Below are 26,243 nucleotides of genomic sequence, written 5' to 3'. Positions count from 1 at the left end.
ACCAAGTTTAACACAATCTGGCAGCTGCTTCATTGTTTTAACTGCTTTCTGCTAAAACACTTGATTAAGAAACATCCTTCACCAGCATCTAAAAGGTTATTATGTCCCCATTGTTCACACATTTGGCACTGTTTGTAGCTTAACTGAGTCATTTGCACTTTCCCATTAACGTTAAAGCAAAAATAAACTAAAATCACACAATAAATCATTCTTTATCACAAACCATCAGACAGGCTGCAACATGCTTGGTTAGCCATCTTTGATAATAAAGCCAAACATGGATTTTAGCTGGAAAAGAAAAAAGCTACAAATCTTTGGTTTCTGCTTGGTTTCTTTATATTCATATATGACAAAAAAAATTACCATCTGAAAATCTTTTGATACTGAGCCTTAAATCTCTAGAGGACGAAACTCTGTGTACATGCACAAAAGGATCATTGTATGTTGTTTTGATGTCATCCCTGGGATGGACTGGCCTTCAATTCTTGTTAATCGAGGACACAACCCTTTTGCAGCTGTGGTACGACTCGCTTTAGAAATGTCAGACAACACAGCCTGATGAATCCTTTCAATAGTGAATTTAAGGGTTTGCACCACCCTTAAGTTCCCTTAAGAAGTGTTGACTGACTTTAACTTTGGGGATTGTTAAGGAATAATCCTGAACTTTACAAACACATGATTCATACCATTCACTGCTGTCTATTATTGTGCTCATTGGAAATCCTTTTCTTTGTGCCACCTCCACTATTCTATTTCAACCACATAAAGTTAGAGAGTGACAGGGAAAAGGAAAATAAATCAAACAAGATAATGTTGGGATCAAATAGGAATGGATGTTTTAGATCAGTGGTTCTCAACCTTTTCAGCCCACGACCCCCCAAAAACAAGCTGCCAGAGACCGGGAACCCCCACTGTAGCTGAAGGTGGTTGAACACAGACATGAACATTAAAGAACAGTCATGTGGAGACAGGACCATCTATAAGGAGAAAAAGTGAAAATGTCAATATTGGAACAATTAGCAGTAATAATGGGTTAAAATGCTAAATAAAAGACATGACAAATTGTGAATGTGGTTCAATTGTCAAAATAAGCATTAAATATGTTGAAAAGAAGGTAAAAGTGACAATAACGGGTCAACAATTGTGACATTGGGTAGGAAAAGTGGTGGAAATGGTTTGTAAGTGCTGAAAATGTCTTGAAAGTGGAAAAAATGTGCAGAAAAGGCTTTCAAATTTGATGGAGAAGCGGCAGAAATGTTGCAAAATTGCATTAAAAGGAGCAAAATTATGGCAAGAAAGTGATGAAAATAGGTTAAATAGTGGCAAGTTTGGTGTAGTTGGAGAAAAAGGGTAAAAAAAAAAAAAAAAGCAAAAATTTGCATCTAGCGACCCCCTCCCAGTGTCTTGCGACCCCAAAGTTGAGAACCCCTGTTTTAGCTGATGGTACAGCCAAAGCATTTATAAATATTTTGCATTGATTACTAAAACTACAAAATGTAAGGATGTGCATGTTTTTGACATGGGAATGTATTTTTATAATTTCAAATGTTTGGTTCTGTTTGATTTTGTGTTCAAATGCCTATTGTGGTATCGTGGACAATGTTTAAAAAAGAAACGCCCTCTCCACATTTTGAAAAAAAAAGCGCATGCGCAACACGCCTACGTGTGCGGGAGAGAGTGCACGAGCCCCGTTTTCCTCGTGCACAGCTCTGTTTACAAGTTGGAGTCGGCATCGGTCATACAGGCTTACCTACCAAAAATAGATTTGCACTTTTCCCACTATGTCAGACTCGCCACCGGTAAGTGAAAATCTATTTTCAAAGGACCCGGTGTGCACCGGGCATGAGCACGAGCACGTACGACGGCCTTTCGTAAACATGATTGACAATTAGGAGGACCAATAGTCTCGATGATCCACCTTTAAGCTAAACATCGTCCACAATAGCTTTAAGTACTTAAATCTACTTAAAGTATCTGATAAGTAAGTCAGTAAACTTTATTTATAGAACACTTTTCACAGGTAAAAACCACAAAGTGCTGTACAAACATTTCAAACAACCTTCCCGCCACAAGTTCCAAAATAAATTAACAATATATTTTATCTTTTTCCACAGCCATCATGACACTTGGTTTTCCCTTATAACCTTCTTATTGATGATGTCCCATATTTTTAGGTTTCTGTCACACACAGCTGCTAAATATAACCAGCTGCTGAACAAGAACCAGATCAAAATTGAAGAAACAGAAAATGATTTAAGTGTTTTTTTTTTTAGTCTGCTGGAATGTAGACAAGTGCCGATCAGTCACTGGGGAAGGACAGAGGGACTCGGAGGCTTGGACAGGGTGATGGGAGGAGTCCCACTGGTGGCCACTAGTCATACTGGCCCTTCAGTCAATCCCTCCAGAGGAAGTGTGGTGGCGTTGTCAGTGGGCTGGGGGTCATCCTGCGGAGGGGACTGAATACGGCTAGCACCTTCAGCCAGGGTGGCGTAAGGCAGGTGGCAGTCCGTGTGTAAAAAGGGGGGGTAGTGCTGGCGGTAGCAGATGTATGCGAACAGCAAACCAATCACTCCTCCAACAAAGGCGTCTGCAAAGTCACAAAAATACATTAGCTGCTAAATACTGTATGCACCTGTGGCTAATTTTAGCATTTTTAGAGAATAATGATTAATGGCTACTTTTAGACTTCTGGTACATTGTTTCAATCAGCATCCATCTTTTCTGATTGGAGTTTTATGAAAGTTACACCAAAGACAAAGCAATGAATCTCAGATGAGCACCAGCTCGCTTGTCTCTAGACAGCCTGTCAGTCACTTAGTCACATGCTGAACAATCGACCTGCCTGCATTAGAGCATCAATACATCTCATGTTATTACACTACCAGAGGGAATATTAAGCCTATATTGGTGGGAATGGATCAAAATGACACAGGCTGCTGGTAGTTGAAGCAGAGGTTATCATTACACTGCAAGGACATTTTTCCATTGGTTTTCATTAGGGATGGGACTTTTTGTCGACAAAACGACCGACATTCGACACATGCTCCCCTCGACAAAAAAAATAGAGTGTCGACATGTCGAGGGGGCGGGGCTTGTGGGATTTCCAGATTCCAGATTGCATTTTTATTTTTTGGCTTTTAATTTATTACATTTTTGTCCGGCCTCCGTGCGGTCTCAGGTGATAGTGCGCGCGTTGATGATGACGAGTCCGGGCCCGCTAAAAGGGCTAAACAGGTGGATGCAATGGTTTCATTCTTCGGAGAGGACTATTTCAAGGGGGACACGGTCACATCTGACCATTCTGAAATAGAACGTTACACAAACGAAGAAGGAATATCACCCAGTCAGGATCCTGCGCTCTGGTGGTCTCTCAATGAGTCCAGATTTAAAAACCTGAGCCGTCTGGCAAAAGCCTACCTCTGCATCCCCGCCACATCTGTGCCGGCGGAAAGAGTGTTTTCAGCCGCAGGACTGGTCGTGAATAGACTCCGCAATCGCCTTCTACCCAAACATGTAGACATGCTTCTGTTCTTAAACAAAAATTAGGCCGAAATGGTAAGATACCTATATATATTTTATTTTCACTGAGATCTGAGTTGTTGGTGTTAGGCTCCGTCCTTTTCTGTGGTTTAAAAAAAAAATGGGCACGCTGTTTTTCGATTTTAATTGTTGCTTATTTTCACGAGTGATAAACATGTTCATTTAGTTTGTTTTTTTTTATTTGTAAAAATAACTTGTTTAGGCTACATGTAGCCTACAAAACTAAATAATAAATGAACTGGCTGTTTCATTTCTGTAAATTCCAAACGGCAAAAAGTACGTCTTATGTGTTTGTAAGGCTGTTGAATAAACATCTTAAATTTCTCTCTCTCGTTTTTATTATTACTGCTTTAATGGTCAATATTGGACACTAGAGCCATGTTTTTTAGACTAAAATTAACTAGTACAACAGTATAGATTATTTTCCACCCTCCGCATTGCTGCTGCTCTTTAAAAAAAAGAAAAAAAAAAAAAAGGCCGACAATTCGACAAAAAGTCGACACATGGGCCTCGACAATCGATTTCCCAAATCCCGTGTCGTTCCCATCCCTAGTTTTCATAGGCCAACCATTCTCTTCATTCAGTGCTTAGACGAACACTTTCCGACTCCTATCAACTGAATATAACAGAATGTGATTTGATACAATTTATATTAGCATATATCAGGCAAGATCCTATGAGTCCTGGATTTATAGTTTGGCTAAATACCCAAGTAGGAATATTACTATAATTCGGAAAATGGTGAAATAGGCCACCTAATGGGAATTACCAGCTTGTGTTTAAACAAAGTGCAGATTGAGACGTTTACTTATAGCCTGCTGAAGTAAGGCAGAAGAAAGGAGGAAATAAAGATTCAAAAAGCGATTGGCCAGCCTGCAATTGGTGTGTTTGTGTGTCAGACTTTTGGTGCTCATAATAAATCCTTGGTGTAGACTAGAGAGAGTTTCTGCCTTGCTACCCACAAACATATGGCTCTATAAAAGTAATTAACACCTTACAGCAGAGCTGCCAACACACACCTGCATATTGGATCCCACACACCCACCAAACTCAGTGTTCTTTTCGTCTCAGTTATTTGCAAAATCCCTGATTATTTCAAATACACGTCAAGGTGATTTATTCACCTTGACGTGTATTTATCTATTTAAGGTAATGCCTCATTGTCACCCTAAATTAAAACATGTTCCCAAAGCTGCTGGAGACAAAAACATTTTCAACTGATGAAGACATCGTACAGGCCCCATAAATCGAAGTTAATTTGTTCAAATACAGACATAAAAGGTTTAAAGTGTCTCTTGAAATGTTTGTTTTGTAGTTCTGTTTCCTCCCTCTCTTGTTATTCCACATTTTGTAAAAAGTGAGCTTCAAACGGGCGAGTTTGATTTTTCCCCACTAATGAGTCATTATTGGGAAACCCCTCCTCCTGACAATCCTGGCTACTCCTACTCTACATAAGAATGTGAGCTCCTCCCACTCAAACTACCTCACAGGTAAAACAAACGGACCGTGGGTCAATTGGTACCGGGTCGCACAGAAAGAATACATAACTTACATTATTTCACTTTTCTTTATTATTGGAGAACAATGTTTTATTTTGGAAAATTACCGGATTCTCTCTGCTATGCATGTTATGGTGAGTTTTATTTTTATTTTTCATGCACTTTATATTTGTTTTGTGGTATATCTTATGTTGAACGCATGTTTAACCTTGGCGCTGCTAATTAAGTTGCATACAATGGATTCATCGTTAATATTATATTTAGAAAATGACAGTTTTTTTATTATTATTTTTTTTGCCACATCTTAAAGGCCAGCCAGTGAAAATGTTGCCTGACATTAAACAGGTCCGTGGGGCAAAAAAGGTTGAGGACTGCTGCTTTACATTGTCTTATTTTACCATCTTCTCTCATTCACGCACAGCCTATTGAAGCCGTCGTGTTTTCAATCTGTGAACTTGGAAACTACAGGCTGCACCAAGCCCTCTGTGTGGTAAAAACGCAGATGTTTAAAAACCTGTTCAAGCTGAACAACAGTAGCATTGTGTCTGCAATCCTCATCAGACCCTGCCTTCATCGTAACGCATGGTGCGCCGTGCTGTTTTCCAACTGGATGCGCTGCCAAATTTCTATACCACACCTGAATTTTAGGAATCATGCGCAGTAAACAGAACACAGCTCAGAACTACACGTTTGGGTCGTCAAAATAAGGGCCTATGTCTTTATTTGATAAAAAAAAGCATTGAAGTAAAAGTCCCATAAAGCAACAAGTACCAATTTGTTGTGACGCTGATCCAACAAAGACAATGAAATAAATGCAAACAGTGCAGCTGTTGGAGATTTAGTTATCTTAAGAATGATTAGTCAGAAAAGTGCTCCGAGTGATTCTGACTGTAATAAATGTCTGATTTACTAGTGTGTAAACTACATTATCACAGCAGATATTATGTATCTTTTGAGCAAACCTTGCCAGTGGTGCTTGTAGTCACAGGTCCGGGACAATGCAATCATCATAGCGCTGTAAAGAGGTAGCACCATAGCACAAAGACGCCAGCTCCGCCCTCGACCTTGATTGGTAAAACACTGCAGCTTCCCCGCCAGGTAGAAGGAAGTGAAGCCCAGACCTGAGAATGCAACTGTTGGGAAGAAAGGGACTGACATTAAATATCAATATTGTGTGCATAGCAAGGCATAAAAAGACATAGTGTGGGTCATGAAAAAGGCAGAAAAAGGCAGTGGTAAAACCAAGGGAAAGTAATGATAGAAAAAATTCATCCATTTTCGGACCCGCTTGCTCCTTTTTTCAGGGTTGCACTAAGAAAACTGTCTGCTATTCACTTTTTTAGATATGACAATGTTAGTTAAAGTACTCATGAATAGAGGTTACTTTGTTGAGGAGACTACATCTATCTATCTATACTATAAAGCAAGTGTGTGTGTGTTTGTGGAGCCCCCGGCGCGGTATCTGTTCGACCTGAAACTGACTCAAAATACACAAAACTAAATATTTATACAAAGAATACACAAAATGACTCCAGAATCACACTACAATGGCAACAAAAAACAATAATTACACAAAAAATGCACAAAAACATAACTGAAAGATACAAAAAATACATATAATGATGCAAAACAAAAAAAAACTAAACAATATTTATACAAAATGTACACAAAACGACAACAGAAATGCACAAAAATATACAAAAAGGCTCCAAAAACACACAAAATGACTCAAAAAACATATATTACAAAAAAATACACCAAATGACAACAAAAATATGAAAATGACTCAAAATACACAAAACTAAATATTTACACAAAAAATACACAAAATGACAACAGAAATGCACAAAACTACACCAAAGAAGATACAAAAATACACAAAATGACTCCAGAATCACACCACAATGGCAGCAAAAAACAATAATTATACAAAAAATGCACAAAAAGACATCTGAAAGATACAAAAATACACATAATGATGTAAAACAAAAAAAAACAAAAAAATACGTATACAAAACGTATATAAAAAGACAACAAAAATGCACAAAAATATACAAAAAGGCTCCAAAAACACACAAAATGACTCCAAAAAACATAAATTACAGAAAAATACATCAAACGACAACAAAAATATGAAAATGACTCAAAATACACAAAACCAAATACTTACACAAAAAATACACAAAATGACAACAGAAATGCACAAAACTATACCAAAGAAGATATAAAAATCACAAAATGACTCCAGAATCACAGTACAATGGCAGCAAAAAAACATAATTATACAAAAAATGCACAAAAAGACAACAGAAAGATACAAAAATACACATAATGACCATAAAACATACAATACAGAAAAATAGACCAAACGAAAAAAAATACGAAAATGAGTAAAAAACAACAAACACACTAAAACGCTATTTTACTTTGCACCCGCAAATATACCCCTTTATAACACTACAGAGTATAGAGTATGTACACCTATTTGTACATCCAACCTTCAAACACATACTCATTTGGCCATAATTGATAATTCTACTTAAGCTCCCACATGAACACATACTTCCGACGGGCACTGTACTAGTTATTTCAAATGACAAACACTAGAGTGCACCTCTTCAATGGAATTTTTCGGTCATTCATAGGCTCCAAACGAGGGCACACTGAGTCTGTTGTTGTAGTGTGGACCGTCATCATGTCAACATCTAAAGAACTTCTCCAAAGATCATCTGCTTCAGTATCAGTGAGTCTAGCAAGGGATTAAAAATAAATCTAGTGATCTAAAATGAGCTACTCTACTTTGAACACAATCATATTTAAATGGCAACAAATTAAGGCGGCAGTGGTTGGTGTCAAGCTCATCATTAGTTTGAGCGCAGTGTGAAACAATCCTTTAAATAAAATAATCAGTAATTGAGGACAAAATTTAATTGATTTTCTGAGGATAAGATATAATTTTAATTTAATTGTAATTGGGGAAAAATGCTGGACATTGTAATCATAATTGAATTGTAATTAAACATGGGCAATTGAAAACCTAATAGTAACTGAAAAATGTAATTGACCCCAAAACTGGTATGTATTTATATATATATATATATATATACTAGGGATGTTGAAAAAAATAAATTCTGTGATTTATCGCAATATTTGTCGAGCAATTCTCGGATCGATTCAAAATGCATTCAATTTTTTTTGAATTTTTTTTTTTTTTAAAGAAAAACATTTTTATTTTTATTTTATTTTATTTATTTATTCATTTATTTGTTTGACCTTTAATTAACCAGGAAAGTCTTTTCCACTGCAGGAGACTTTGTAACTGTGCTATGACGTGCACTGAAACCTGGACATGTTGAACAGCTTGTGTTTTTTCAATAAAATCTAAAAAGAAAATACTAACTTTCTGCATTTATTTGTTGTTCTAGGCATATACCTCAGTTAGGTTGCACTAAAACCATGTTGCACTAAAGCAGTGTTGCACTAAAGTCACAGGCAGATTATATGTTGTTTTAAGTTGTTGGCACATGGCATGTTCAAGCCAATGTTTTGAGTGTAAAATACGGCAACAAAATATATTTCATACATAATGTTCTCATGAAGGTGTACACATTTACAGATTAGTTGTTTCTTAAGTCATATATATAAAAAAAATCACAATAATTGCCTTATACTTTAATATCGAAATATATCGTATTGCATCGTGACCTATGTATCAGGATACAAATCGTATCGCCAGATGCCAAGCAATGAACACCTCTAATATATATATAGAAAGCCAAAAAGTTTTTACGTTGTGGACTTAACCAACAACCGTATTAACGAACAAACTGATGAAACACACTGCTGTAAGACGCATGAATAAAGAAACAGGCTAACTAACTGAATACCTAACTAACTAAATGATTAACTGATGAACAATATTGGTTAAGGTATTGGCAGACAAGATCTGTTTCAATAAATAAATACAAACTGTCATTCTGTCAAATACTAGAGACTAAATGTATGTGTCACCATGGAATGTATTTGTTTTGGTGTTTGTGTGCATGTGTGGGTGGGGTAACACATTATTCAGGGAAAGTTAATGAGGAAGCTGCTGGGAGTTGTGCAGCTTTTGTGCAGCCACCCACTTACTAGCAATCTGAGAAATGAAACAGCACACTGCTGGGAGGAACCTTGTGAACTAAATCACATCTGTAGGGTCTGAAAGCAGGAGCAGACCAGATAAATACCGTTACAAAGCTGTACCAAACACTGAGAAAATACACATAGAACAGCTTCCTAATGACTGCTTCACTATAGGGAAACTCCTCCTTCTTGGAACTCAAAAAAATGCAAAAATATAGTAAAATATGATTTTTTTTCTATGTTTACTCTACTTTTATATTTGTATTTATTCTGTCAAACCTCTACATACACACACCAAAGTCCTGACAGCAAACGATCAAAAACATGTGGAAGAAATACATGCATGTGGTCAGTTTGAGACTTCCAGTTCCCGCCAAAATTGACAACAATCCATCTTAGGACATGACTCAAACTGTTACAAATGAGTTCTGCTGTGAAACTATGAAGAATTATTAATAGTCATTAGTTAATAGTGTAGCTATCCACATCACCACTTCTTAAGCAACCATCAGCTGCCCATTTGTCACTCAATCTACAAGCTTGCCAGGAATACCAAGGACACGGGGAAGCGTGAGCAGCCTGTAGAGTGAGAGCCAAGGCAAGAACAGAAGTAAAGGTGAATGTTCAGCTGAGGAGAAAAAGCCTTGTTAAAAAAAGAATGTCATTTTTGTGGTTTGGTTTTCATCACTGTTTATATACAGTGTTATAGAATTTCAGGGGCCGTTAAAAAAAAGAAAAATTGTTTTTCGTTTTCTTGCTTCATTGAACTCAGAATAAACACCTGGGGCCCGTACAGTTGTAAAGGTAAAGAGCACAGAATGATGACATTTCATAAGGTAACCAGATCAGTCTGGGTCTCGTGAAAGCTTTCCTGCTACTGTAATACCCTGAAGACTCTGATTTCACACTGACTGATCTTCATCCTTCATGAACTCATAGTTGTGTTTTAGGTGACTTTGCCGTATAATCATAAAATGAACAATTGGAAAAACGCAACCGCTATTTCTGACTAATGTTCACAGTAAACATGGTGATGCTGCTTTTGATGATTTTAAATGTTTTTACTGCTGATTTTAAATGTTTTTACTGCTGATTTTAAATGTTTTTACTGCTGATTTTAAATGTTTTTTACTGATAATTTTAAATGTTTTTTACTGATAATTTTAAATGTTTTTTTACTGATGATTTTAAATGTTTTTTGCTGATGATTTTAAATGTTTTTACTGATGATTTTCAAATGTTTTTCCTGCTGATTTCAAATGTTTTTCCTGCTGATTTTAAATGTTTTTACTGTTGATTTTAAATGTTTTTACTGATGATTTTAAATGTTTTTACTGATGATTTTAAATGTTTTTTTACTGATGATTTTAAATGTTTTTGCTGATGATTTTAAATGTTTTTTTACTGCTGATTTTAAATGTTTTTACTGATGATTTTAAATGTTTTTTTTACTGATGATTTTAAATGTTTTTTACTGATGATTTTAAATGTTTTTTACTGATGATTTTAAATGTTTTTGCTGATGATTTTGATGTTTTTAATTGATTTTTAATCTGTTTAATGTTTTCTGTTGCACTTTTCGATCATGTAAAGCACATTGAGTAGCCTTGTGTATGAAATGCGCTATAAAGATACAAAAAAAAAAAAAAACATGGAATATCTAACATGACTACTTCAGAAAAAAACATTAAGTACAAAACAAAAATTGACGCAGAACACTCAGGAGGAAATAAACGTAAACTACAAGATACAAAACGAGGTGTCAGAAAAATGGTGAAACATACTTTAATCACCACTTAAATGTCTTGTGTTATGAATGTAAATCCTGATTAGTGGCTCGAGTGAATTTAAGTGTTCATTCATCTCATTTCGAGAAGGCTTCTATAGATTTCACAGCAGCCAACACAAAGGCCCTAATATGGCAGTTGTATTTCTCATTCAGATGAACCTACTGTAATTATCATGTAATATGTCATAGAAACACTATAGCAGATGTGGGCAACTTCTAACACAGCGGGGGCCACAAAAATGTGTTTGTTTGATCAAAGGGCCACATTATCAACATTCATGTCAGCATTTAGAATAATGACCAATCTGAACGTTACCACAGGAAAGAAAAAATAGGTTTATGGTCATTTTGTGTGTTTTTCTGTCATTCTGTGTATGTTTGTTGTTGTCTTGCTTGTTATGATTGCATTTTGTGCATTTTTGTTGTCTTTTTGTGTATTTTTCCAGTAAAATTTATGTTTTTTGGATACACATTATGTATTCATGTTGTCATTTTGCATTTTTTGGAATTAATTTTTATGAATTTCTGTTGTTGTTTTGCTTGTTTGTTAGTACTGTGGGTTTGCACAGTAATTTTTGGTGTTTTTATTTAGTTTTTTTGCATACTTTCGTTGTCATTTTCTGTAATTTTGTATATTTTTAAGGTCATTTTGTCCCTATGCTACAAATCTAGATAATTATATCCTGAATTAATCTCCTTTGGCGGTCTTCAACTAACCAAACATTCCCTGTCAGAGAGAAGCTATTTTACGACAGTCGATCACAACACGCTAATTAAAGCCAAGCGTTTCCAGCCTCGGTACGTACACGTTCACATGAAAGGGGTGGAGATCGCAGCAACTGACCAATCATTACAATGGAGAAAACTGGCAGAGCGAACGTATTCACAGGAGGAACAGCTTATCATCTTAAATAAATATTCATCAGCTGATTGTAGATCAGTCCATCAGATATAAATCTATATCTTTCCGAAAGGATGTCATGATCTGTGGATCTGATCTGTCACCTGTCAAATCAGATCCACACAGTGACGTGTTCACACATGACTTTTTATTGGACAGCTCGCTTTCTAAGAGAACTAATAGATGAGGAGGTGGGACTTTATCACTCGCTAAAATCCTAGCCTGAGAAAAACCTGCTGTCAGCCAGGCTCGCCGTTCAGCATAAGTTTCCATTGTAATTTAGCTTTGTAAGACGTTAGCAAGCTTCGTAGTCCAGCACACACTGATTCAATCCTGGAAGTTAGCGTGATAAGAGGTAATCTCGCTGCATAACATAGGTTCTTTGTGCATTTTTGTGTATCTTTTTGTCATTTTGCCTTATTTGGAGTAATTTTGTGTATTAATGTTTACTATTTTCTGTTTTTTCTTGTATTTTACTGTATTGTTCAACAATGTTTTAATTATTTGTATTTTTTTTTTTTTTTGAAATGTACTCTTGCATTTGTTTTGTGTATTTTTCTGTCATTTTGTATGTTTACTTTAGGAGCCGCATAGAATCAGGCCGAGGGCCGCTTGTGGCCCCCGGGCCACCAGTTGCACATGTCTACACTATAGTATAGTTGACTAAAACTAGTGTATAACTAAAATATTCCTGATGACTACATTTTGACTATACCTCAGTTGCATTTTTTGCCATTAAAATGAACACTTAGGATGGTGACTCTACCCTACCATAGTTATTTTCAGGACTTTCTGTAAACAACTTCCACACAATATGATGGCAAAGTACTGTAATTCCCCTATTTTGGAATTTTAGAAAAGCTTTGTTTCATACCTGTCAAGTATCCCGTTTTGACCGGGAAACTCCCGTATTTGACCCCTCTTTCCCGCCATCTTCCCGTATTAGTATTTTCCAGGAAATATCCCATATTTTAATGTAATAATAATTAAAAGATGCCTTACTAAACTGAACGCCGTCACTAGCCTCGCGAGAACCTCCACCTGAGATGGACTGAGTGGAAGTTCTCGTGAGATTAGTGCCGACAGCGGCAACAAACCTGGAAACAACTCAGAACAGAGATGATGAATGAAGACGTTCTGGTGATATAAAAAAAAAAGAACTGGTGTAAATACGTTGTAAAATGTGACAGAGAGTTTATCTTCCTAAAGACCATCAGGATGTGACACAGTTACACGTTCTGTAAGATTAATAACTGAGATTTTAACGTCTACCACAGAGGAAGGAACCACGTAAGTCACCATGAAAAATCAGCCAATCACAAGCTCCACAAATATAAACTGCTTTATAAAGTGTTAAAGGATGTAAAGTCTGTAATAAATGTGTCTAATAAGTCATTAGTGAATACCAGAGAACCACATGAGTGAGCATGAGAAATTAAAAGAAAATATGTAATAAAATAAAATGTTAATGTCTAACTTAAAGACAAGCAATGTGAAATTAACAGTAAATATGCAACGTGTTGACTTGTATATAAACTGTAAGTATATTAAATAAACACATGCTTCATATACACATTTATATTTTTATTTAGGCTGTTTTATAATTTAGGAATTAGATTCAAGATGTATTGAGTTTTCTATTTTGGCGATATAGAGAACAATAATATTTCATATATACAGTTTATATAATATTATAGCTTATTATGTATCAAAATACTAGTTTCAGGAGTTGCTGCTTTTACTTCTCAGAACAGAATGTAAAGCTCAGTTCGATAGATTTCTGAGTGTCACATATTGATCAGCTGTTTGTTAATAAATGAGCCTGTGTGGCATTTTGCATCAGCAAATTTAACCCAGATTTGTCTTTCTGGTCAGACTTTATTTGATAAATTTATCAAGATTTATATCGTGTATCACCATTTTGAGAAAATATATTGAGAATTGTATTTAGTAAGTGGTTGACAAGTGGCTATATTATTTATTTATTTATTTCTTGTACACCTATCTTAAAATATAAGGGATACTGGAGCTTGGTTGAGCGGGTGGGACGGATCGTAGTGGGCGCCAGAAAATTTCCCTTATTTTCAAATCCAAAACTTGACAGGTATGATTTGTTTTTTTTAAACTTCAACAGGAACAGTGCGTGTCTGTAAACACACATAACTTGAAAATTCATGTATGCGCACAACTCTGCAAGAAAAACAGCCACTATTGGGACAATGAGTTAAACAATGAATGTTGTTTACCTAATAAGCATTGATGGGAGCTTCCTTAAGTGGCTGCCGTCCCCAAAAGGCTAGAGGACAGAAACATGGCCGAGAGAGAGAGAGAGAGAGGACAACTTCACAGTAATGAATTCCCTTCATGCATTTTAAAAGCCATTAAAACTCAGTCCTCCCGAGACTAAACAAAGATGGCTAATGAGTGATGAGTGCAATGCGTTTGGTTTTCTCATCAAACACAACCATGAGCGTTTGTTAGATTTAGGAGACAGAGGAACTAACCGTGATTGGATGTTGGATCAGATGAGAAGCACTACAATCAAGTCCAAATTGCACTCACAGAAAACTTGCTATAAAACCGACAATATTCTCAAATTAAAAGAAAAAATAATTGACGATACAAATTGAAAGGAGATATTGACAAAATACGACATTTTTGGAAAGGAAAAGAGACCAGAAAATTGCAGTTTGAAAGATAACCGTGTTTTGTTTTGTTTTTTTTACTTTAACTCTGAACAAACTTACTCTGGGTTTGACATTTCAACTCCATAAGAATCTAAAATAATAAATAAGCATAATATTCTGTTATGTAGTATATCATGTCTATTTTTTAAACTGATCACTTGCGATACCACTTATACCCTTGCCAATGCGTCTTGGAACGTTTTAATATCGCATTATCTTGTCTATGAAATATTGTCCCACCAAGATCTCGACATTTTTCCCCATAACGTAAGAAACGATAGCTTGAGCTGTGGTTAATCAGTGTCATGGCAACGTTATACTGCACTGTAGAAAAAAAGATTTAATCTTTTACTTGAAATTATAGGTGTGTTTGTTGTGTTTCAATCAACAAAGCAAAAGTATTAAGCACATTTTATTTGTAAAATGTAATAATATCACCATTCCATGCCATACTTCAATCTAGATTAGAGAGCAACAGTTGCAGTAATGTAGGCTAAAAATAGAGCATAACACGTTCAGAAAATACAGATGGAACATGTTTTCAAGCACAAAAAGAACATACAAACAGCACAGAGACGCAGATATACTGTATATATACATATATATTAAAGGTCCACAATGTTGGAAAGCTAGCATGATTTTGAGCAAGCACGCCCTCCTCTAAGCTCCACCCACTCCTGCTCCCATTAGCTCTGTCCAAAGCCACGCCCCCACAACATTGAGTGCGCATCTGATATTAAAATAACAAATCCTCCCCGAAGCAAAACATGTACCGTAATTTTCTACTGTGTCTTTTAACATGATGTATTGACTACTCTCACTGGGGAAGGAATATTTCACCCAGTATAACAAAAAGTGTTTCTGAACACGATTGTGGATGTTTAAGACCAGAAAGTCTCCAGAAAACCTTGGCCACTACAGTTTCTACCCATGGTTTGTCTTTTGACCCTGTAAAAATCAATATGACATGGCGTGCATCTCACCTACAGTACAATATATTAAATTATTATTATTATGTAAAAATCAATAGGACACGGTGTGCGTCTCACCTATAGGTACAGTACAATATATTAAATTATTATTATTATGTAAAAATCAATAGGACACGGTGTGCGTCTCACCTACAGTACCATATATTAAATTATTATTATTATGTAAAAATCAATAGGACACGGTGTGCGTCTCACCTACAGGTACAGTACCATATATTAAATTATTATTATTATGTAAAAATCAATAGGACACGGCGTGCGTCTCACCTACAGTACAATATGTTAAATTATTATTATTATGTAAAAATCAATAAGACACGGCGTGCGTCTCACCTACAGTACCATATATTAAATTATTATTATTATGTAAAAATCAATAGGACACGGCGTGCGTCTCACCTACAGTACCATATATTAAATCATTATTATTATGTAAAAATCAATAGGACACGGCGTGCGTCTCACCTACAGTACCATATATTAAATTATTATTATTATGTAAAAATCAATAGGACACGGCCGTGCATCTCACTACAGTACAATATATTAATTATTATTATTATGTAAAAATCAATAGGACACGGTGTGGTCTCACCTATAGGTACAGTACAATATATTAAATTATTATATTATTAGTAAAAATCAATATGACATGGCGTGCATCTCACCTACAGTACAATATATTAAATAATTATATTATGTAAAAATCAATAGGACACGGCGTGCGTCTCACCTACAGTACAATATGTTAAATTATTATTATTATGTAAAAAATCAATAGGACACGGCGTGAGTCTCACCTACAGTACCATATATTAAATTATTATTATTATGTAAAAATCAATAGGACACGGCGTGCGTCTCACCTACAGTACCATATATTAAATTATTATTATTATGTAAAATCAATAGGACACGGCGTGCGTCTCACCTACAGTACCATATATTAACTCATTATTATTATGTAAAAATCAATAGGACACGGCGTGCGTCTCACCTACAGGTACATATATTAAATTATTATTATTATGTAAAAATCAATATGACATGGCGTGCGTCTCACCTACAGTACCATATATTAAATCATTATTATTATGTAAAAATCAATAGGACACGGCGTGCGTCTCACCTACAGTACCATATATTAAATCATTATTATTATGTAAAAATCAATAGGACATGACGTGCGTCTCACCTACAGTACCATATATTAAATTATTATTATTTTGTAAAAATCAATAGGACATGGCGTGCGTCTCACTTACAGTACCATATATTAAATTATTATTATTTTGTAAAAATCAATAGGACATGGCGTGCGTCTCACCTACAGTACCATATATTAAATTATTATTATTATGTAAAAATCAATAGGACATGACGTGCGTCTCACCTACAGTACCATATATTAAATTATTATTATTTTGTAAAAATCAATAGGACATGGCGTGCGTCTCACCTACAGTACCACATGTTAAATTATTACTTCTGTGCTGCAATTGTTCCTAAAATCAAAATGAAAAGCTCAGCAGAGAGTGTGATGTAAGCAGTCAGAGGAGGCCAAGCTGTGTGGGCTCATTTCTCATGTATTTATCTCTCTCTAGTTGCTCAACTATTATAACAACACTGAAGGACAGAGTTCAGGTATTTACAGTAGGTGTGCATGCATTAAGAAGCAATTAGAGATGGCATTAATTAACTCTGACTGGATTCATTAATGCATTAGACAGAATGTTGGAGATAGCGGATGGTCTTTAAAAGTTTATATGAATGATGGATTAGAATTATTATGGAAGTTGGTGAGATGAATATAATCAAGAAGAAGTGTCAGCAATTACCCTTAAATGTTTTCACACTTTAATGCATAAAAAACGTTATTGTTAGTATTAATTATATCAACTGTTTAAGTGATTACTCTTACTTCACTGGTAGGTTAGAAAAGATGTGTTCAACAACAACTTTAGTTGTAGAACGTGCAATGGAAAGGTATTACCATGATGAAAACAGCACAGTTTCCAAATAAAAAAAAAGGTATGAAGTAAGTATTAATATCTGAAAATAAAACCATAATCATTAACCTTGGTGATCTGATGGACTCTGACATTCAGTGGTCAGATCAAATCAATAACAAAAACCTCTTCTACCACCTAAAGAACATCTCCAGAGTGAAAGGTTTTATGACTCAGAAAGATTAGGAGTCTTTTTCTCTCCTGCTTATGACTGAAAGTGAGATTTTTGATCATTTTATTGTTGATTTCAAAGTCGGTTTAATGACTTTAATGTTTTTATTGTTGATTTTCAAACTGGTAATGTTAAATGTTGCACTTTTAATTATGTAAAGCACATTGAACTATCTTGTGTATGAAATGTGCTCTACAGATACATTTGGCTCATCTTGCCAGGTTAAAGGTGCAGTCTGCAACTCTTATAAAAATGACTTTTTGAAAGAAAATGAGCTAAATATGAGGAAAGTGAGCAAAATGTTCAAAATATGTCTGCTATAAAAAAGTGGACGAGTTTTTACATTCGACACTCCATATGTGACAGGCATAGTTTAATACTTTATGCAAAACAATTTGACTGAACAAAGAAAATATATTTTTATAGCACACTTCTTATGGTTTATAGCATGCAATGGTAATGCACATTGATTAAATGTTAATAGGTCATTGACTTTGATAACCCAGAGAGATGTGGTGTAATAAAGACTCTTGCAGGAGATCATTTCTTGTGATCTTCTTATGCACAACTTGCTAATTGAAAAAACAGAGCCATAATAAATTTGGTTTATTGTAAATCCTAAACATTCTTGATTAAATTAAGATCTGTTGAATTTCAAGGCAAAATCAACACCTTCAACTTGTTGTAGTGTTCAAACCAACCCTGCACAATAATTGCTTTTTAGAAAGGCTGCTTGATTTTTGATGGAGGCCAAAGGCATCAGACGCTCCAGTTTTAATTCAAGATGTCAAAGGTTTGTAGGTGAAACATTTCCTGGGAATCAAACCTGGGGATATCTTTCTATGAGGCAGTACTAACCACTACATTCACCCTGCAGCAATGCTAATGAATGCGTGGTCCAACAAGCGCTGTCTAGCAAAGAGGAACGCAAACAGGAAATTAGATTTTTTTTTTTTTCTGCTCCCTAGACGTTCTGGCATACGGGTGCTCCCAGTGTCCCTCTGCCACCCTGTTCCTTCAATCACACAAGGCTATTAGCGCTGTTGCAGCAAAGAATGGAATCCATACAAAAAAAGAAAAAAGAAAGAATTACCGGCCAATGATCCCCTTGTGCCTAATGGAATGAAACAATGACACGAAAACATGGAAAACATCAGTTTTGCTACAAAAGCAGGTGTCTGAGATGCTATTAGCAACGAATATTATTAAATTGCAAGAAGTTACAATTTCCTCCTATCACAAAAATAGATGCATTAGACTGATCGATTAAGGATGCTTTGTGTGTTACTGTCTCACTCTGCCCTAAATCATATGAATCTTGTTTTTAACTCATAGCTTGTTATTAAAATGGAAAGACACCACTCAGAATTAGAAGAAGACAAATATATACCGCTAATATGACATTTTAAAATTAAGTTCTGACACCATTTTACATCCATTCTCTATATCTGATTTTTGCCAATCTCAATGTCTTTTTCTACCCCATCCATTATAGACACAAAAACATGCTTTTAAATTCAGCCAAAAAAGTTTGAATGAATATAAGTTATTTTTAACCTTCAATTACAAAAGTACCGCCAAATGTAGCTGACATCAATTTGAGTTTGTGCCCTACAATGCAATCATAATAATCTTTATTTGCATTACGTTGGCACAGTGATGAAAATAATAAACACAATTTTGTTGTTTAAGCTCATTGATTCAGTCTTATATCAAAATCCATTCAAATTGAAAAACGTTGCTTCTTCTGTCAAATATTGTAACAAGATTAATTCACATTAATTCATTAGTTACAAAGTCTCTAATTAATTAGATTTTTTTTGTTTTAATCGAGTCCCACCTCTAAATATAATATGTACAAATATGATGTTTGACACCATTCTACAGCCACGGTACACTTCTATTTAACCATATTAAAGGGTGCGTCATACAGTGTGAAATATTGAGCTATATGCCTACATATTCTCGAGATCTGATTTTTGCCAAATTTAAAATGAAATTCCTGTCTTTTTCTACCCCAACCAATATAAAAAGCAAAAAAATTCTTTAAAATACAGTCAAAAAAGTTTGAATGATTACAGATTATTTTTAACATCCAACAGTACCGGCAAATGTTTAAGTCTCCTGTTTCCAACACTTGTTCTTGCCTTACAACCTCCTTGTTTACTGCGGGTATTGATACCTTGATGGAGTTCGAAAATGAGAAGCGCGCAGTTTTTTTTTCCGGAGTTATTGCCCTTGTTCCATTTTTCTGTACTCTGTTCAAGGTATCTTCAAAGGGGACATATTTTCTCAGAAACCATTTAAGATTGTAGAGCTGAATTCGGTGTGTGGCTTCAGGGTATCAATACCTTGACGGAGTTCGAAAATGAGAAGTGCACAATTATTTCTTCCCGAGTTATTGCCCGTGTGCCGTTTTTTTTACTCTATTTGAGGTATCTTCAAAGGGGACAGCTTTTCATAGAAACCGTTTAAGATAGTTAGTAATTTTATATTCTGATGTGATAATATTTTCTTATGTATACATCTAAGTTCTTAGATTTAGGACATTTAGGAAAAGGTTGTGAGTTACAATGACAACCAATCTGCCGGGGGATGTTGATGACTATGTCTTATTATTATTAGTGCTGTTTTTATTTCATTTTATTTTCTAATATACCGCTCTTTGCCTTTCTTATAACCCTTTGGGGATAAATACAATTTTTTTCTGGTTCTGATTCAGATTCTTGGGAGCAAAACAAAGACAATTTAATTAAATGCAGATCAATTGACACAGAGTTGCTGGGTTTCTCCACATTTTCATAGAAGCAATAAATCCCAAAAGGACTACATTTTTTCTATTGAATTGTAACAAGGTGGTTTTTTACCACTCCTTCATTGTTTTTCTTTTACATATGTTGCATTTTTCTGCCATGAATGTTTGGCCAACAGAACAATCACCGGACAAAACATAAGCTTGTGAATTATTTAACACCTCAAAACACAATTCAGCGTGTAAAGCAAAATGATACATCACTGTCTCACACTTAGCTTAACAAAGCAGGAGAAGTCAATGACTGAGACAGTGGGAGTGAATTTAACGTTCAGCTGCGAGACTGATAACATCAATCTGGAGGAAAGAATTAGTTCCTGCTGCCTGTTGACTTGCAATTTAGGTGATAACCTATTGATTGATAATGTGAAAAAGAGATTACTATTAGTTTGTAATGCTGCAGACATCCAGGGAAACCAGAGGCGGCTTATTGCATGATAATGAGTCGGTGTGAGACTATCAGCATCTTTTGTCTTTGTGATGTAATCTGTTGCTGGTACTCACAAGACGAATGGCTGCTGGGGAAACTCTTCCTCCCCTCGGAGACCAATTCCGGCTCACCGGTGCACAGCATCTTTGGATTCAGTTGTCCATCTGGGAAACATCGCTGTAAATAATCTGGTCTTGGTCTGTGAATTTCAACATAATATTTTTTTTTTTTTTTTCTATTCAATGAAGGAATCACAAATCTGATCACCTTTAATGAAACGTGACACGGTACTTAACATGCTCTTACTTATATTGCATACCTGCCAACAATCAACTTGATTGTGTTTGTAAAAACCCCGTTTAGGGCCAGAGCCAGGGACACCGCTGGAGAGGAGAAGAAGAGATAAAAACAAGAACGTTACAATGAGTCAACATGGAACGCTAATTACGACGGCGTTGATGAATATTGAGTGTGTTTTGTCAAAGCCCAGGGAACACTGTGACAGGTTTCTCACACATCAAAGATAAAACACAAATAAAAGTGTCAACCAGGTTTATGAGAACTTCCATCACAACGAGATAAGAAACATTAATCAGAGCTTCTCTCTGACTGCTTTGTTTCCTGAGGTACATAGGATCACATACTAACTTTAGCCAGTTAAAACAAGCACTATTTACAGTGCTTATATTAAAACACTAAACTTCACCTATTCTATAGTTATGAGGATGTTGATGGCACCGTGATTTTGCCTGAATACGCACTGCGTATTGATACTTTACATCCTGGTACAAGGCAGAAGAGGAAAAGCTCTTTTAACTGAGGCAGACTGTGCAGTGGCTGTGAAGTGTAAAAACACATTTACAAATTGTTGCAACACTTTCACAAATGCCACAATGAATTTACAATTTTTGAAAACAAATATACATAATTATCGAACAAAAAAATACAAATAGCAAAACACTTTTACAAATGTTGAGACAGATTTACAAAGGCACATTGTAATTGTAAAAGTGTTTCTATATTTGTTAATATGTTTTGACCTTTTGTAAAAGTGTTGCAGTGGTCATTTGTTATTTTGTTGTGGTTCTTAGTATTCCTTAGTCTTAGTGTTTCTTCGCCAAACAAGACAGTGATTGGCTTGATGCCATTTTTGTTCTGGTTTGTTTATTGTGTTCTCTGCGATATTATGCTACGTACCGCGACATTATATTTCGGCTGTATTCAGGTGTTTCTGAGGAAAGCTACAATATTAGCATTGGTCATTGTTTTGGCGCAACTTCCAATCTGTAATGACACCAGAGATGTCACTTTGACAGTGTTTTAAAGGTCACACAGGCATCAGCAGTCAGTGAGTTACTTATCGTCCCCAGCAGCTTTAAAAGCCTAAACTAAAAGCACTGAGTTAGTTGTGTTTCGTGAATATCACCAATATCAGTCAAATATGGTGTATAATACGTGTCTACGCTGAAAAATGTTATTTAAATGTGTCACCTAAAGTATGAACAGCCTGTTTCCATCCAGGGACAACTCCACAGTGAAGTAATCCCACCAGAGGAGTTTGTGAAAGGTTGACTTTTGCACTACTAAGACGTGCTGATTTAATCAGCTGTAAAGAAAGCCTCTGAAGTTCTTCATAAGCTGGAGGCCCTGCCCTGTCAGGTTAATTTCAGTCGTCAGCAGCAGAGGTAAATTCCTCCACAGTTCAAACGTAATATCTGCTGAGCTGCAGTCAGATCAGTGCACAGGCAGTGGTATTTAACTACTTATGCACTCAGCACAACTCAGCACAGACTGGATGAGGAGCCATGCTTAGTTTAAATGTAGAAAAACTGCAACTGGTTTGACACATTGCACAGGATTTGACTCAAAACAGACACTGGTGTGTTATTGCTAGTTTACAATTATACTTCATCATGGCTAATTATTCCAGCGTGTAATTAAAAACAGGCTTTGCACCTTTACGTGTTGGGGCCTAAAAATAAATCATTGTCTGGCAGGTTTATACAGTAGAAATGTAGTGAAGTCAAAAGTACAATATTTGTATTTAAAATGTAGTGGAGTGAAGGCTGATTTTACAAATTTTGAAAACAAATATACACAATTATCTAAAATTAAACAACACAAATAGAAAAAGACTTTTACAAATGCCGAATTTTTTTTTTACAATTTTGAAAACAAATATACACAGTTATCTAAAATTAAAAAAAATACAAATAGAAAAAGACTTTTACAAATGCCGAAAACAAATTTACAAATTATGACAACACTTTTGCAAAAGGCCAAAACAAATGAACAAATATGGATTATTATTTCAAAATTGTAAATTTGTTGAGGTACTTGTAAATGTGTTTTGCACTTCTCGGCCACCGTAGGACTTACGAGTTAATAATGAATAAATGAAAATAAAAATAAGGGGGACATAAAGAGGTTAATGACCTCTGACGTTTACTGTACACAAACATTTAGATTGTGAAATTCCTCAATGTTATTACACATTATTTTATAAGTCTTTTTGTACATTATTAGTTCAGATAGTTATTTTTGCATTTTTTTACAAGGTATGTTTAAAGGCCAAAAATGCTACATTATGTTACTGACCACTAGGCTACTGGTTTCCATACACTTTTTGAATTCACTATCTTTATAACATATCACTGTCACTGTTTCTCCAAAACGTTGCTTGTTGTGATTGATTTTTTGATGACCAAGATTAATGGCCGTCATATTCACACACTTGGTTGTGACTGATCCGATCTGGTTCAAACACATGTATTAAAAAATGTGTCTCTTTCTTTCTTCCTCTCACTGAACTAATTGTAAAAAATCATCTAAAAGGCAGATGTGACGTTATAATAATCCACTGCTATAAATCCACTTTGACTGCCATTAAGGCTCCGTTGGAGATTTCCCACTCCTCACACTGTGTCACATTATAACCAATCTCATATTCAAATTATCAGCATCGGCATCCGTACCCAAAATGAAAAGTAATCATGTCTAAATCATCCCACTGTGCAGTCTTTTGGAGGAAAAATGACTGAAACTGTCACAATAGATTCATTATGATCTGAATGACAGATGATATGGTGATTGAGCAGCATGCACTGAGAAGTGAATATTAATCATGGAAAACTAAACTAAACAACAACAAAGGCTTGAGTGATAAATGAAGAAAGCAAAACCTTTAACGCTTAGAAATGTTTACTTATTTTTATATTATTTTTTTTACACTTCTCCTGTCATAACAACTTCACACACTGTTTCTTTATCAGACTCACACATAAATGGAGGTGAACCCAAATGTACTATAAGCAACATGTACAGTATAGTGGAAACATCAAACGAGTGGCTCCACTCACCTAAACATGCTTCTTTGATTTCCGTCCGGTCCGTCCTCTGAATTATCTTCACCACAAAAATGACTGCCAGTGGGGTAAGGAATGAAATTGCCTTTAATGAAATAATAAATACAAATGTGTAATTATTAATGTGGCAGTACATCTCCAAAGCACCATTTGTCTTAAAAGGAATATTCAATATTTTGAATCAAATAAAAAAAATCCCTACTAAGGTCATATGTATAGGCCCCATTAAGTTATAAATAAAAAATATGTCATCAAAAAGAAAACAACATAAAAAAAATGTCATACAGTAAAAATGTTTCTGAATGTTACCTATCCTGTTGAGGAATCATATATAACTAGAATATTTGCATTTCCTGAAGAAAATGCAAATGAGAATATAGGTGCTGTCCTACGTCACTGAACACGGCATTAGCATAACATTACCATTAGCAGTAGCTAGCATTAGCCTATCATTAACATTAGCTAGCATTAGTTAACATTAGCATTAGCCTAACATTAACATCAGCATTTGCTAGCATTAGCATTAGCTAGCATTAACATTAGCTATCATTGACATTAACATAGCATTAGTCGAGCATTAGCATCAATATAACATTAGCCTAACATTAACATTAGCTCGCATGGATTAACATTAACCTTAGCCTAGAATTAATATTGGCATTGGCCAGCATTAGCATTAACCTAGCATTAGCATCAATATAGCATTATCCTAATATTAGCATTATCTAGCATTAACTAATATTAGCATTAGCCTAGGATTAACATTAGCATTAGCTAGCATTAGCATAGCATTAGCCTAACATTACTAGTTTCCCCATGATAATTTGCATACCCCTGGGGGTACCCGTACCCCACTTTGGGAACCAGGGTTTAGTCTACATGTTGTCTATGTGAGGACGGGGTGGTAACTGAAAAAAAATAAGTGCAGTAAGGTGCAGTTGTTTTTGCATTATGTTGGTTTCAGTTGTCAGAACACTGACATATATCAAAAAAATATCATGAAAAAAAAATAAATACAAATATTATATATGTGATAAAAGATTATTCCATACAGGGTCATTTCAAGAAGCAGGATTAGTGAAAGTCCTCAATATGTTCAGCCTGAGATAAATAAAGACAAAGATGGCTCAATGTAATCCTGTAATTGCTATAGCAGTTTGTCCTGTGAAGCAAACCATGTGAACATATCCTGTTCTCTGGCACGATATGTTCACATGAAACTGGATTCTAATCCCTCTATACACTACAGAAAGAAAAGCTCCTCCTGCTTTTATTAGAGGTCGCAGATTTTGAAGCCCAAGTGGTAATAATAATAATAATAATAATAATAATAATAATAATAATAATAATAATACATTGGATTTTATATAAAGCTTTATCATAGACACTCAAAGCACTTTACAAGGCATTATTCTTTCACTCCACACTTAGTGGTGGTAAGCTACTAATGTAGCCACAGCAGCAGACTGACAGAAGCGAAGTTGCCGTAGTGCGCCATCGGCCCCTCTGACCACCACCAACACTCACACGCTACATTCATTCTAGGCAATGTGGGTGAAGTGCCTTGCTCAAGGACACACTGTACATTTCAGCTCAAACTATTATGCCTCAAGCCTTTTTCTCTCCATCTTATGAAAACAAATAAATAAATAAAATTTGCGGGGTGAGGGGAGAAGTTAAATTATACCAAATAAAAAACAAAACAAATACTGTATTTAATTATATGGATCATATATTACCGTAGTGCATCCATTCAAAGACTTAAATTGTTGCATAGTTTTGAATGATTATTACCTAAATATCAGCTTTTAAGTGATAAATTCCATTTGTGTATTTATTCTATCTCTTATGTCAATCATGGCTGAATCTCCTCTGCTCAAAGGGAGAGTTTAAAGTGATTTAACTACAACATGAATTATGAA

The 26,243-nt window shown here is 35.3% G+C and overlaps 1 protein-coding gene across 1 annotated transcript in view; it reads right to left on the bottom strand.

Annotated features, from left to right (window-relative positions):
* Positions 1–1,432: 1,432 nt before the first annotated feature.
* Positions 1,433–26,243, bottom strand: part of plpp4 (phospholipid phosphatase 4) — a 73,241-nt gene continuing 48,430 nt past the window's right edge. The window contains exons 3-7 of the mRNA XM_028468744.1: positions 24,316–24,406; positions 21,276–21,339; positions 21,031–21,155; positions 6,002–6,172; positions 1,433–2,587 (exon numbers count right to left, since the gene is read on the bottom strand). Coding sequence (XP_028324545.1) covers positions 2,376–2,587; positions 6,002–6,172; positions 21,031–21,155; positions 21,276–21,339; positions 24,316–24,406 — 663 coding nt within the window. The 3' untranslated portion in view covers positions 1,433–2,375. The remainder of the gene's footprint in view (positions 2,588–6,001; positions 6,173–21,030; positions 21,156–21,275; positions 21,340–24,315; positions 24,407–26,243) is intronic.

Source organism: Gouania willdenowi, chromosome 15 (assembly GCF_900634775.1).
Source record: "Gouania willdenowi chromosome 15, fGouWil2.1, whole genome shotgun sequence".
Lineage (NCBI taxonomy): Eukaryota > Metazoa > Chordata > Actinopteri > Blenniiformes > Gobiesocidae > Gouania > Gouania willdenowi.
The sequence above is the reverse complement of the archived record's forward strand: the minus strand, read 5'-3'. Positions and strand labels throughout refer to the sequence as shown.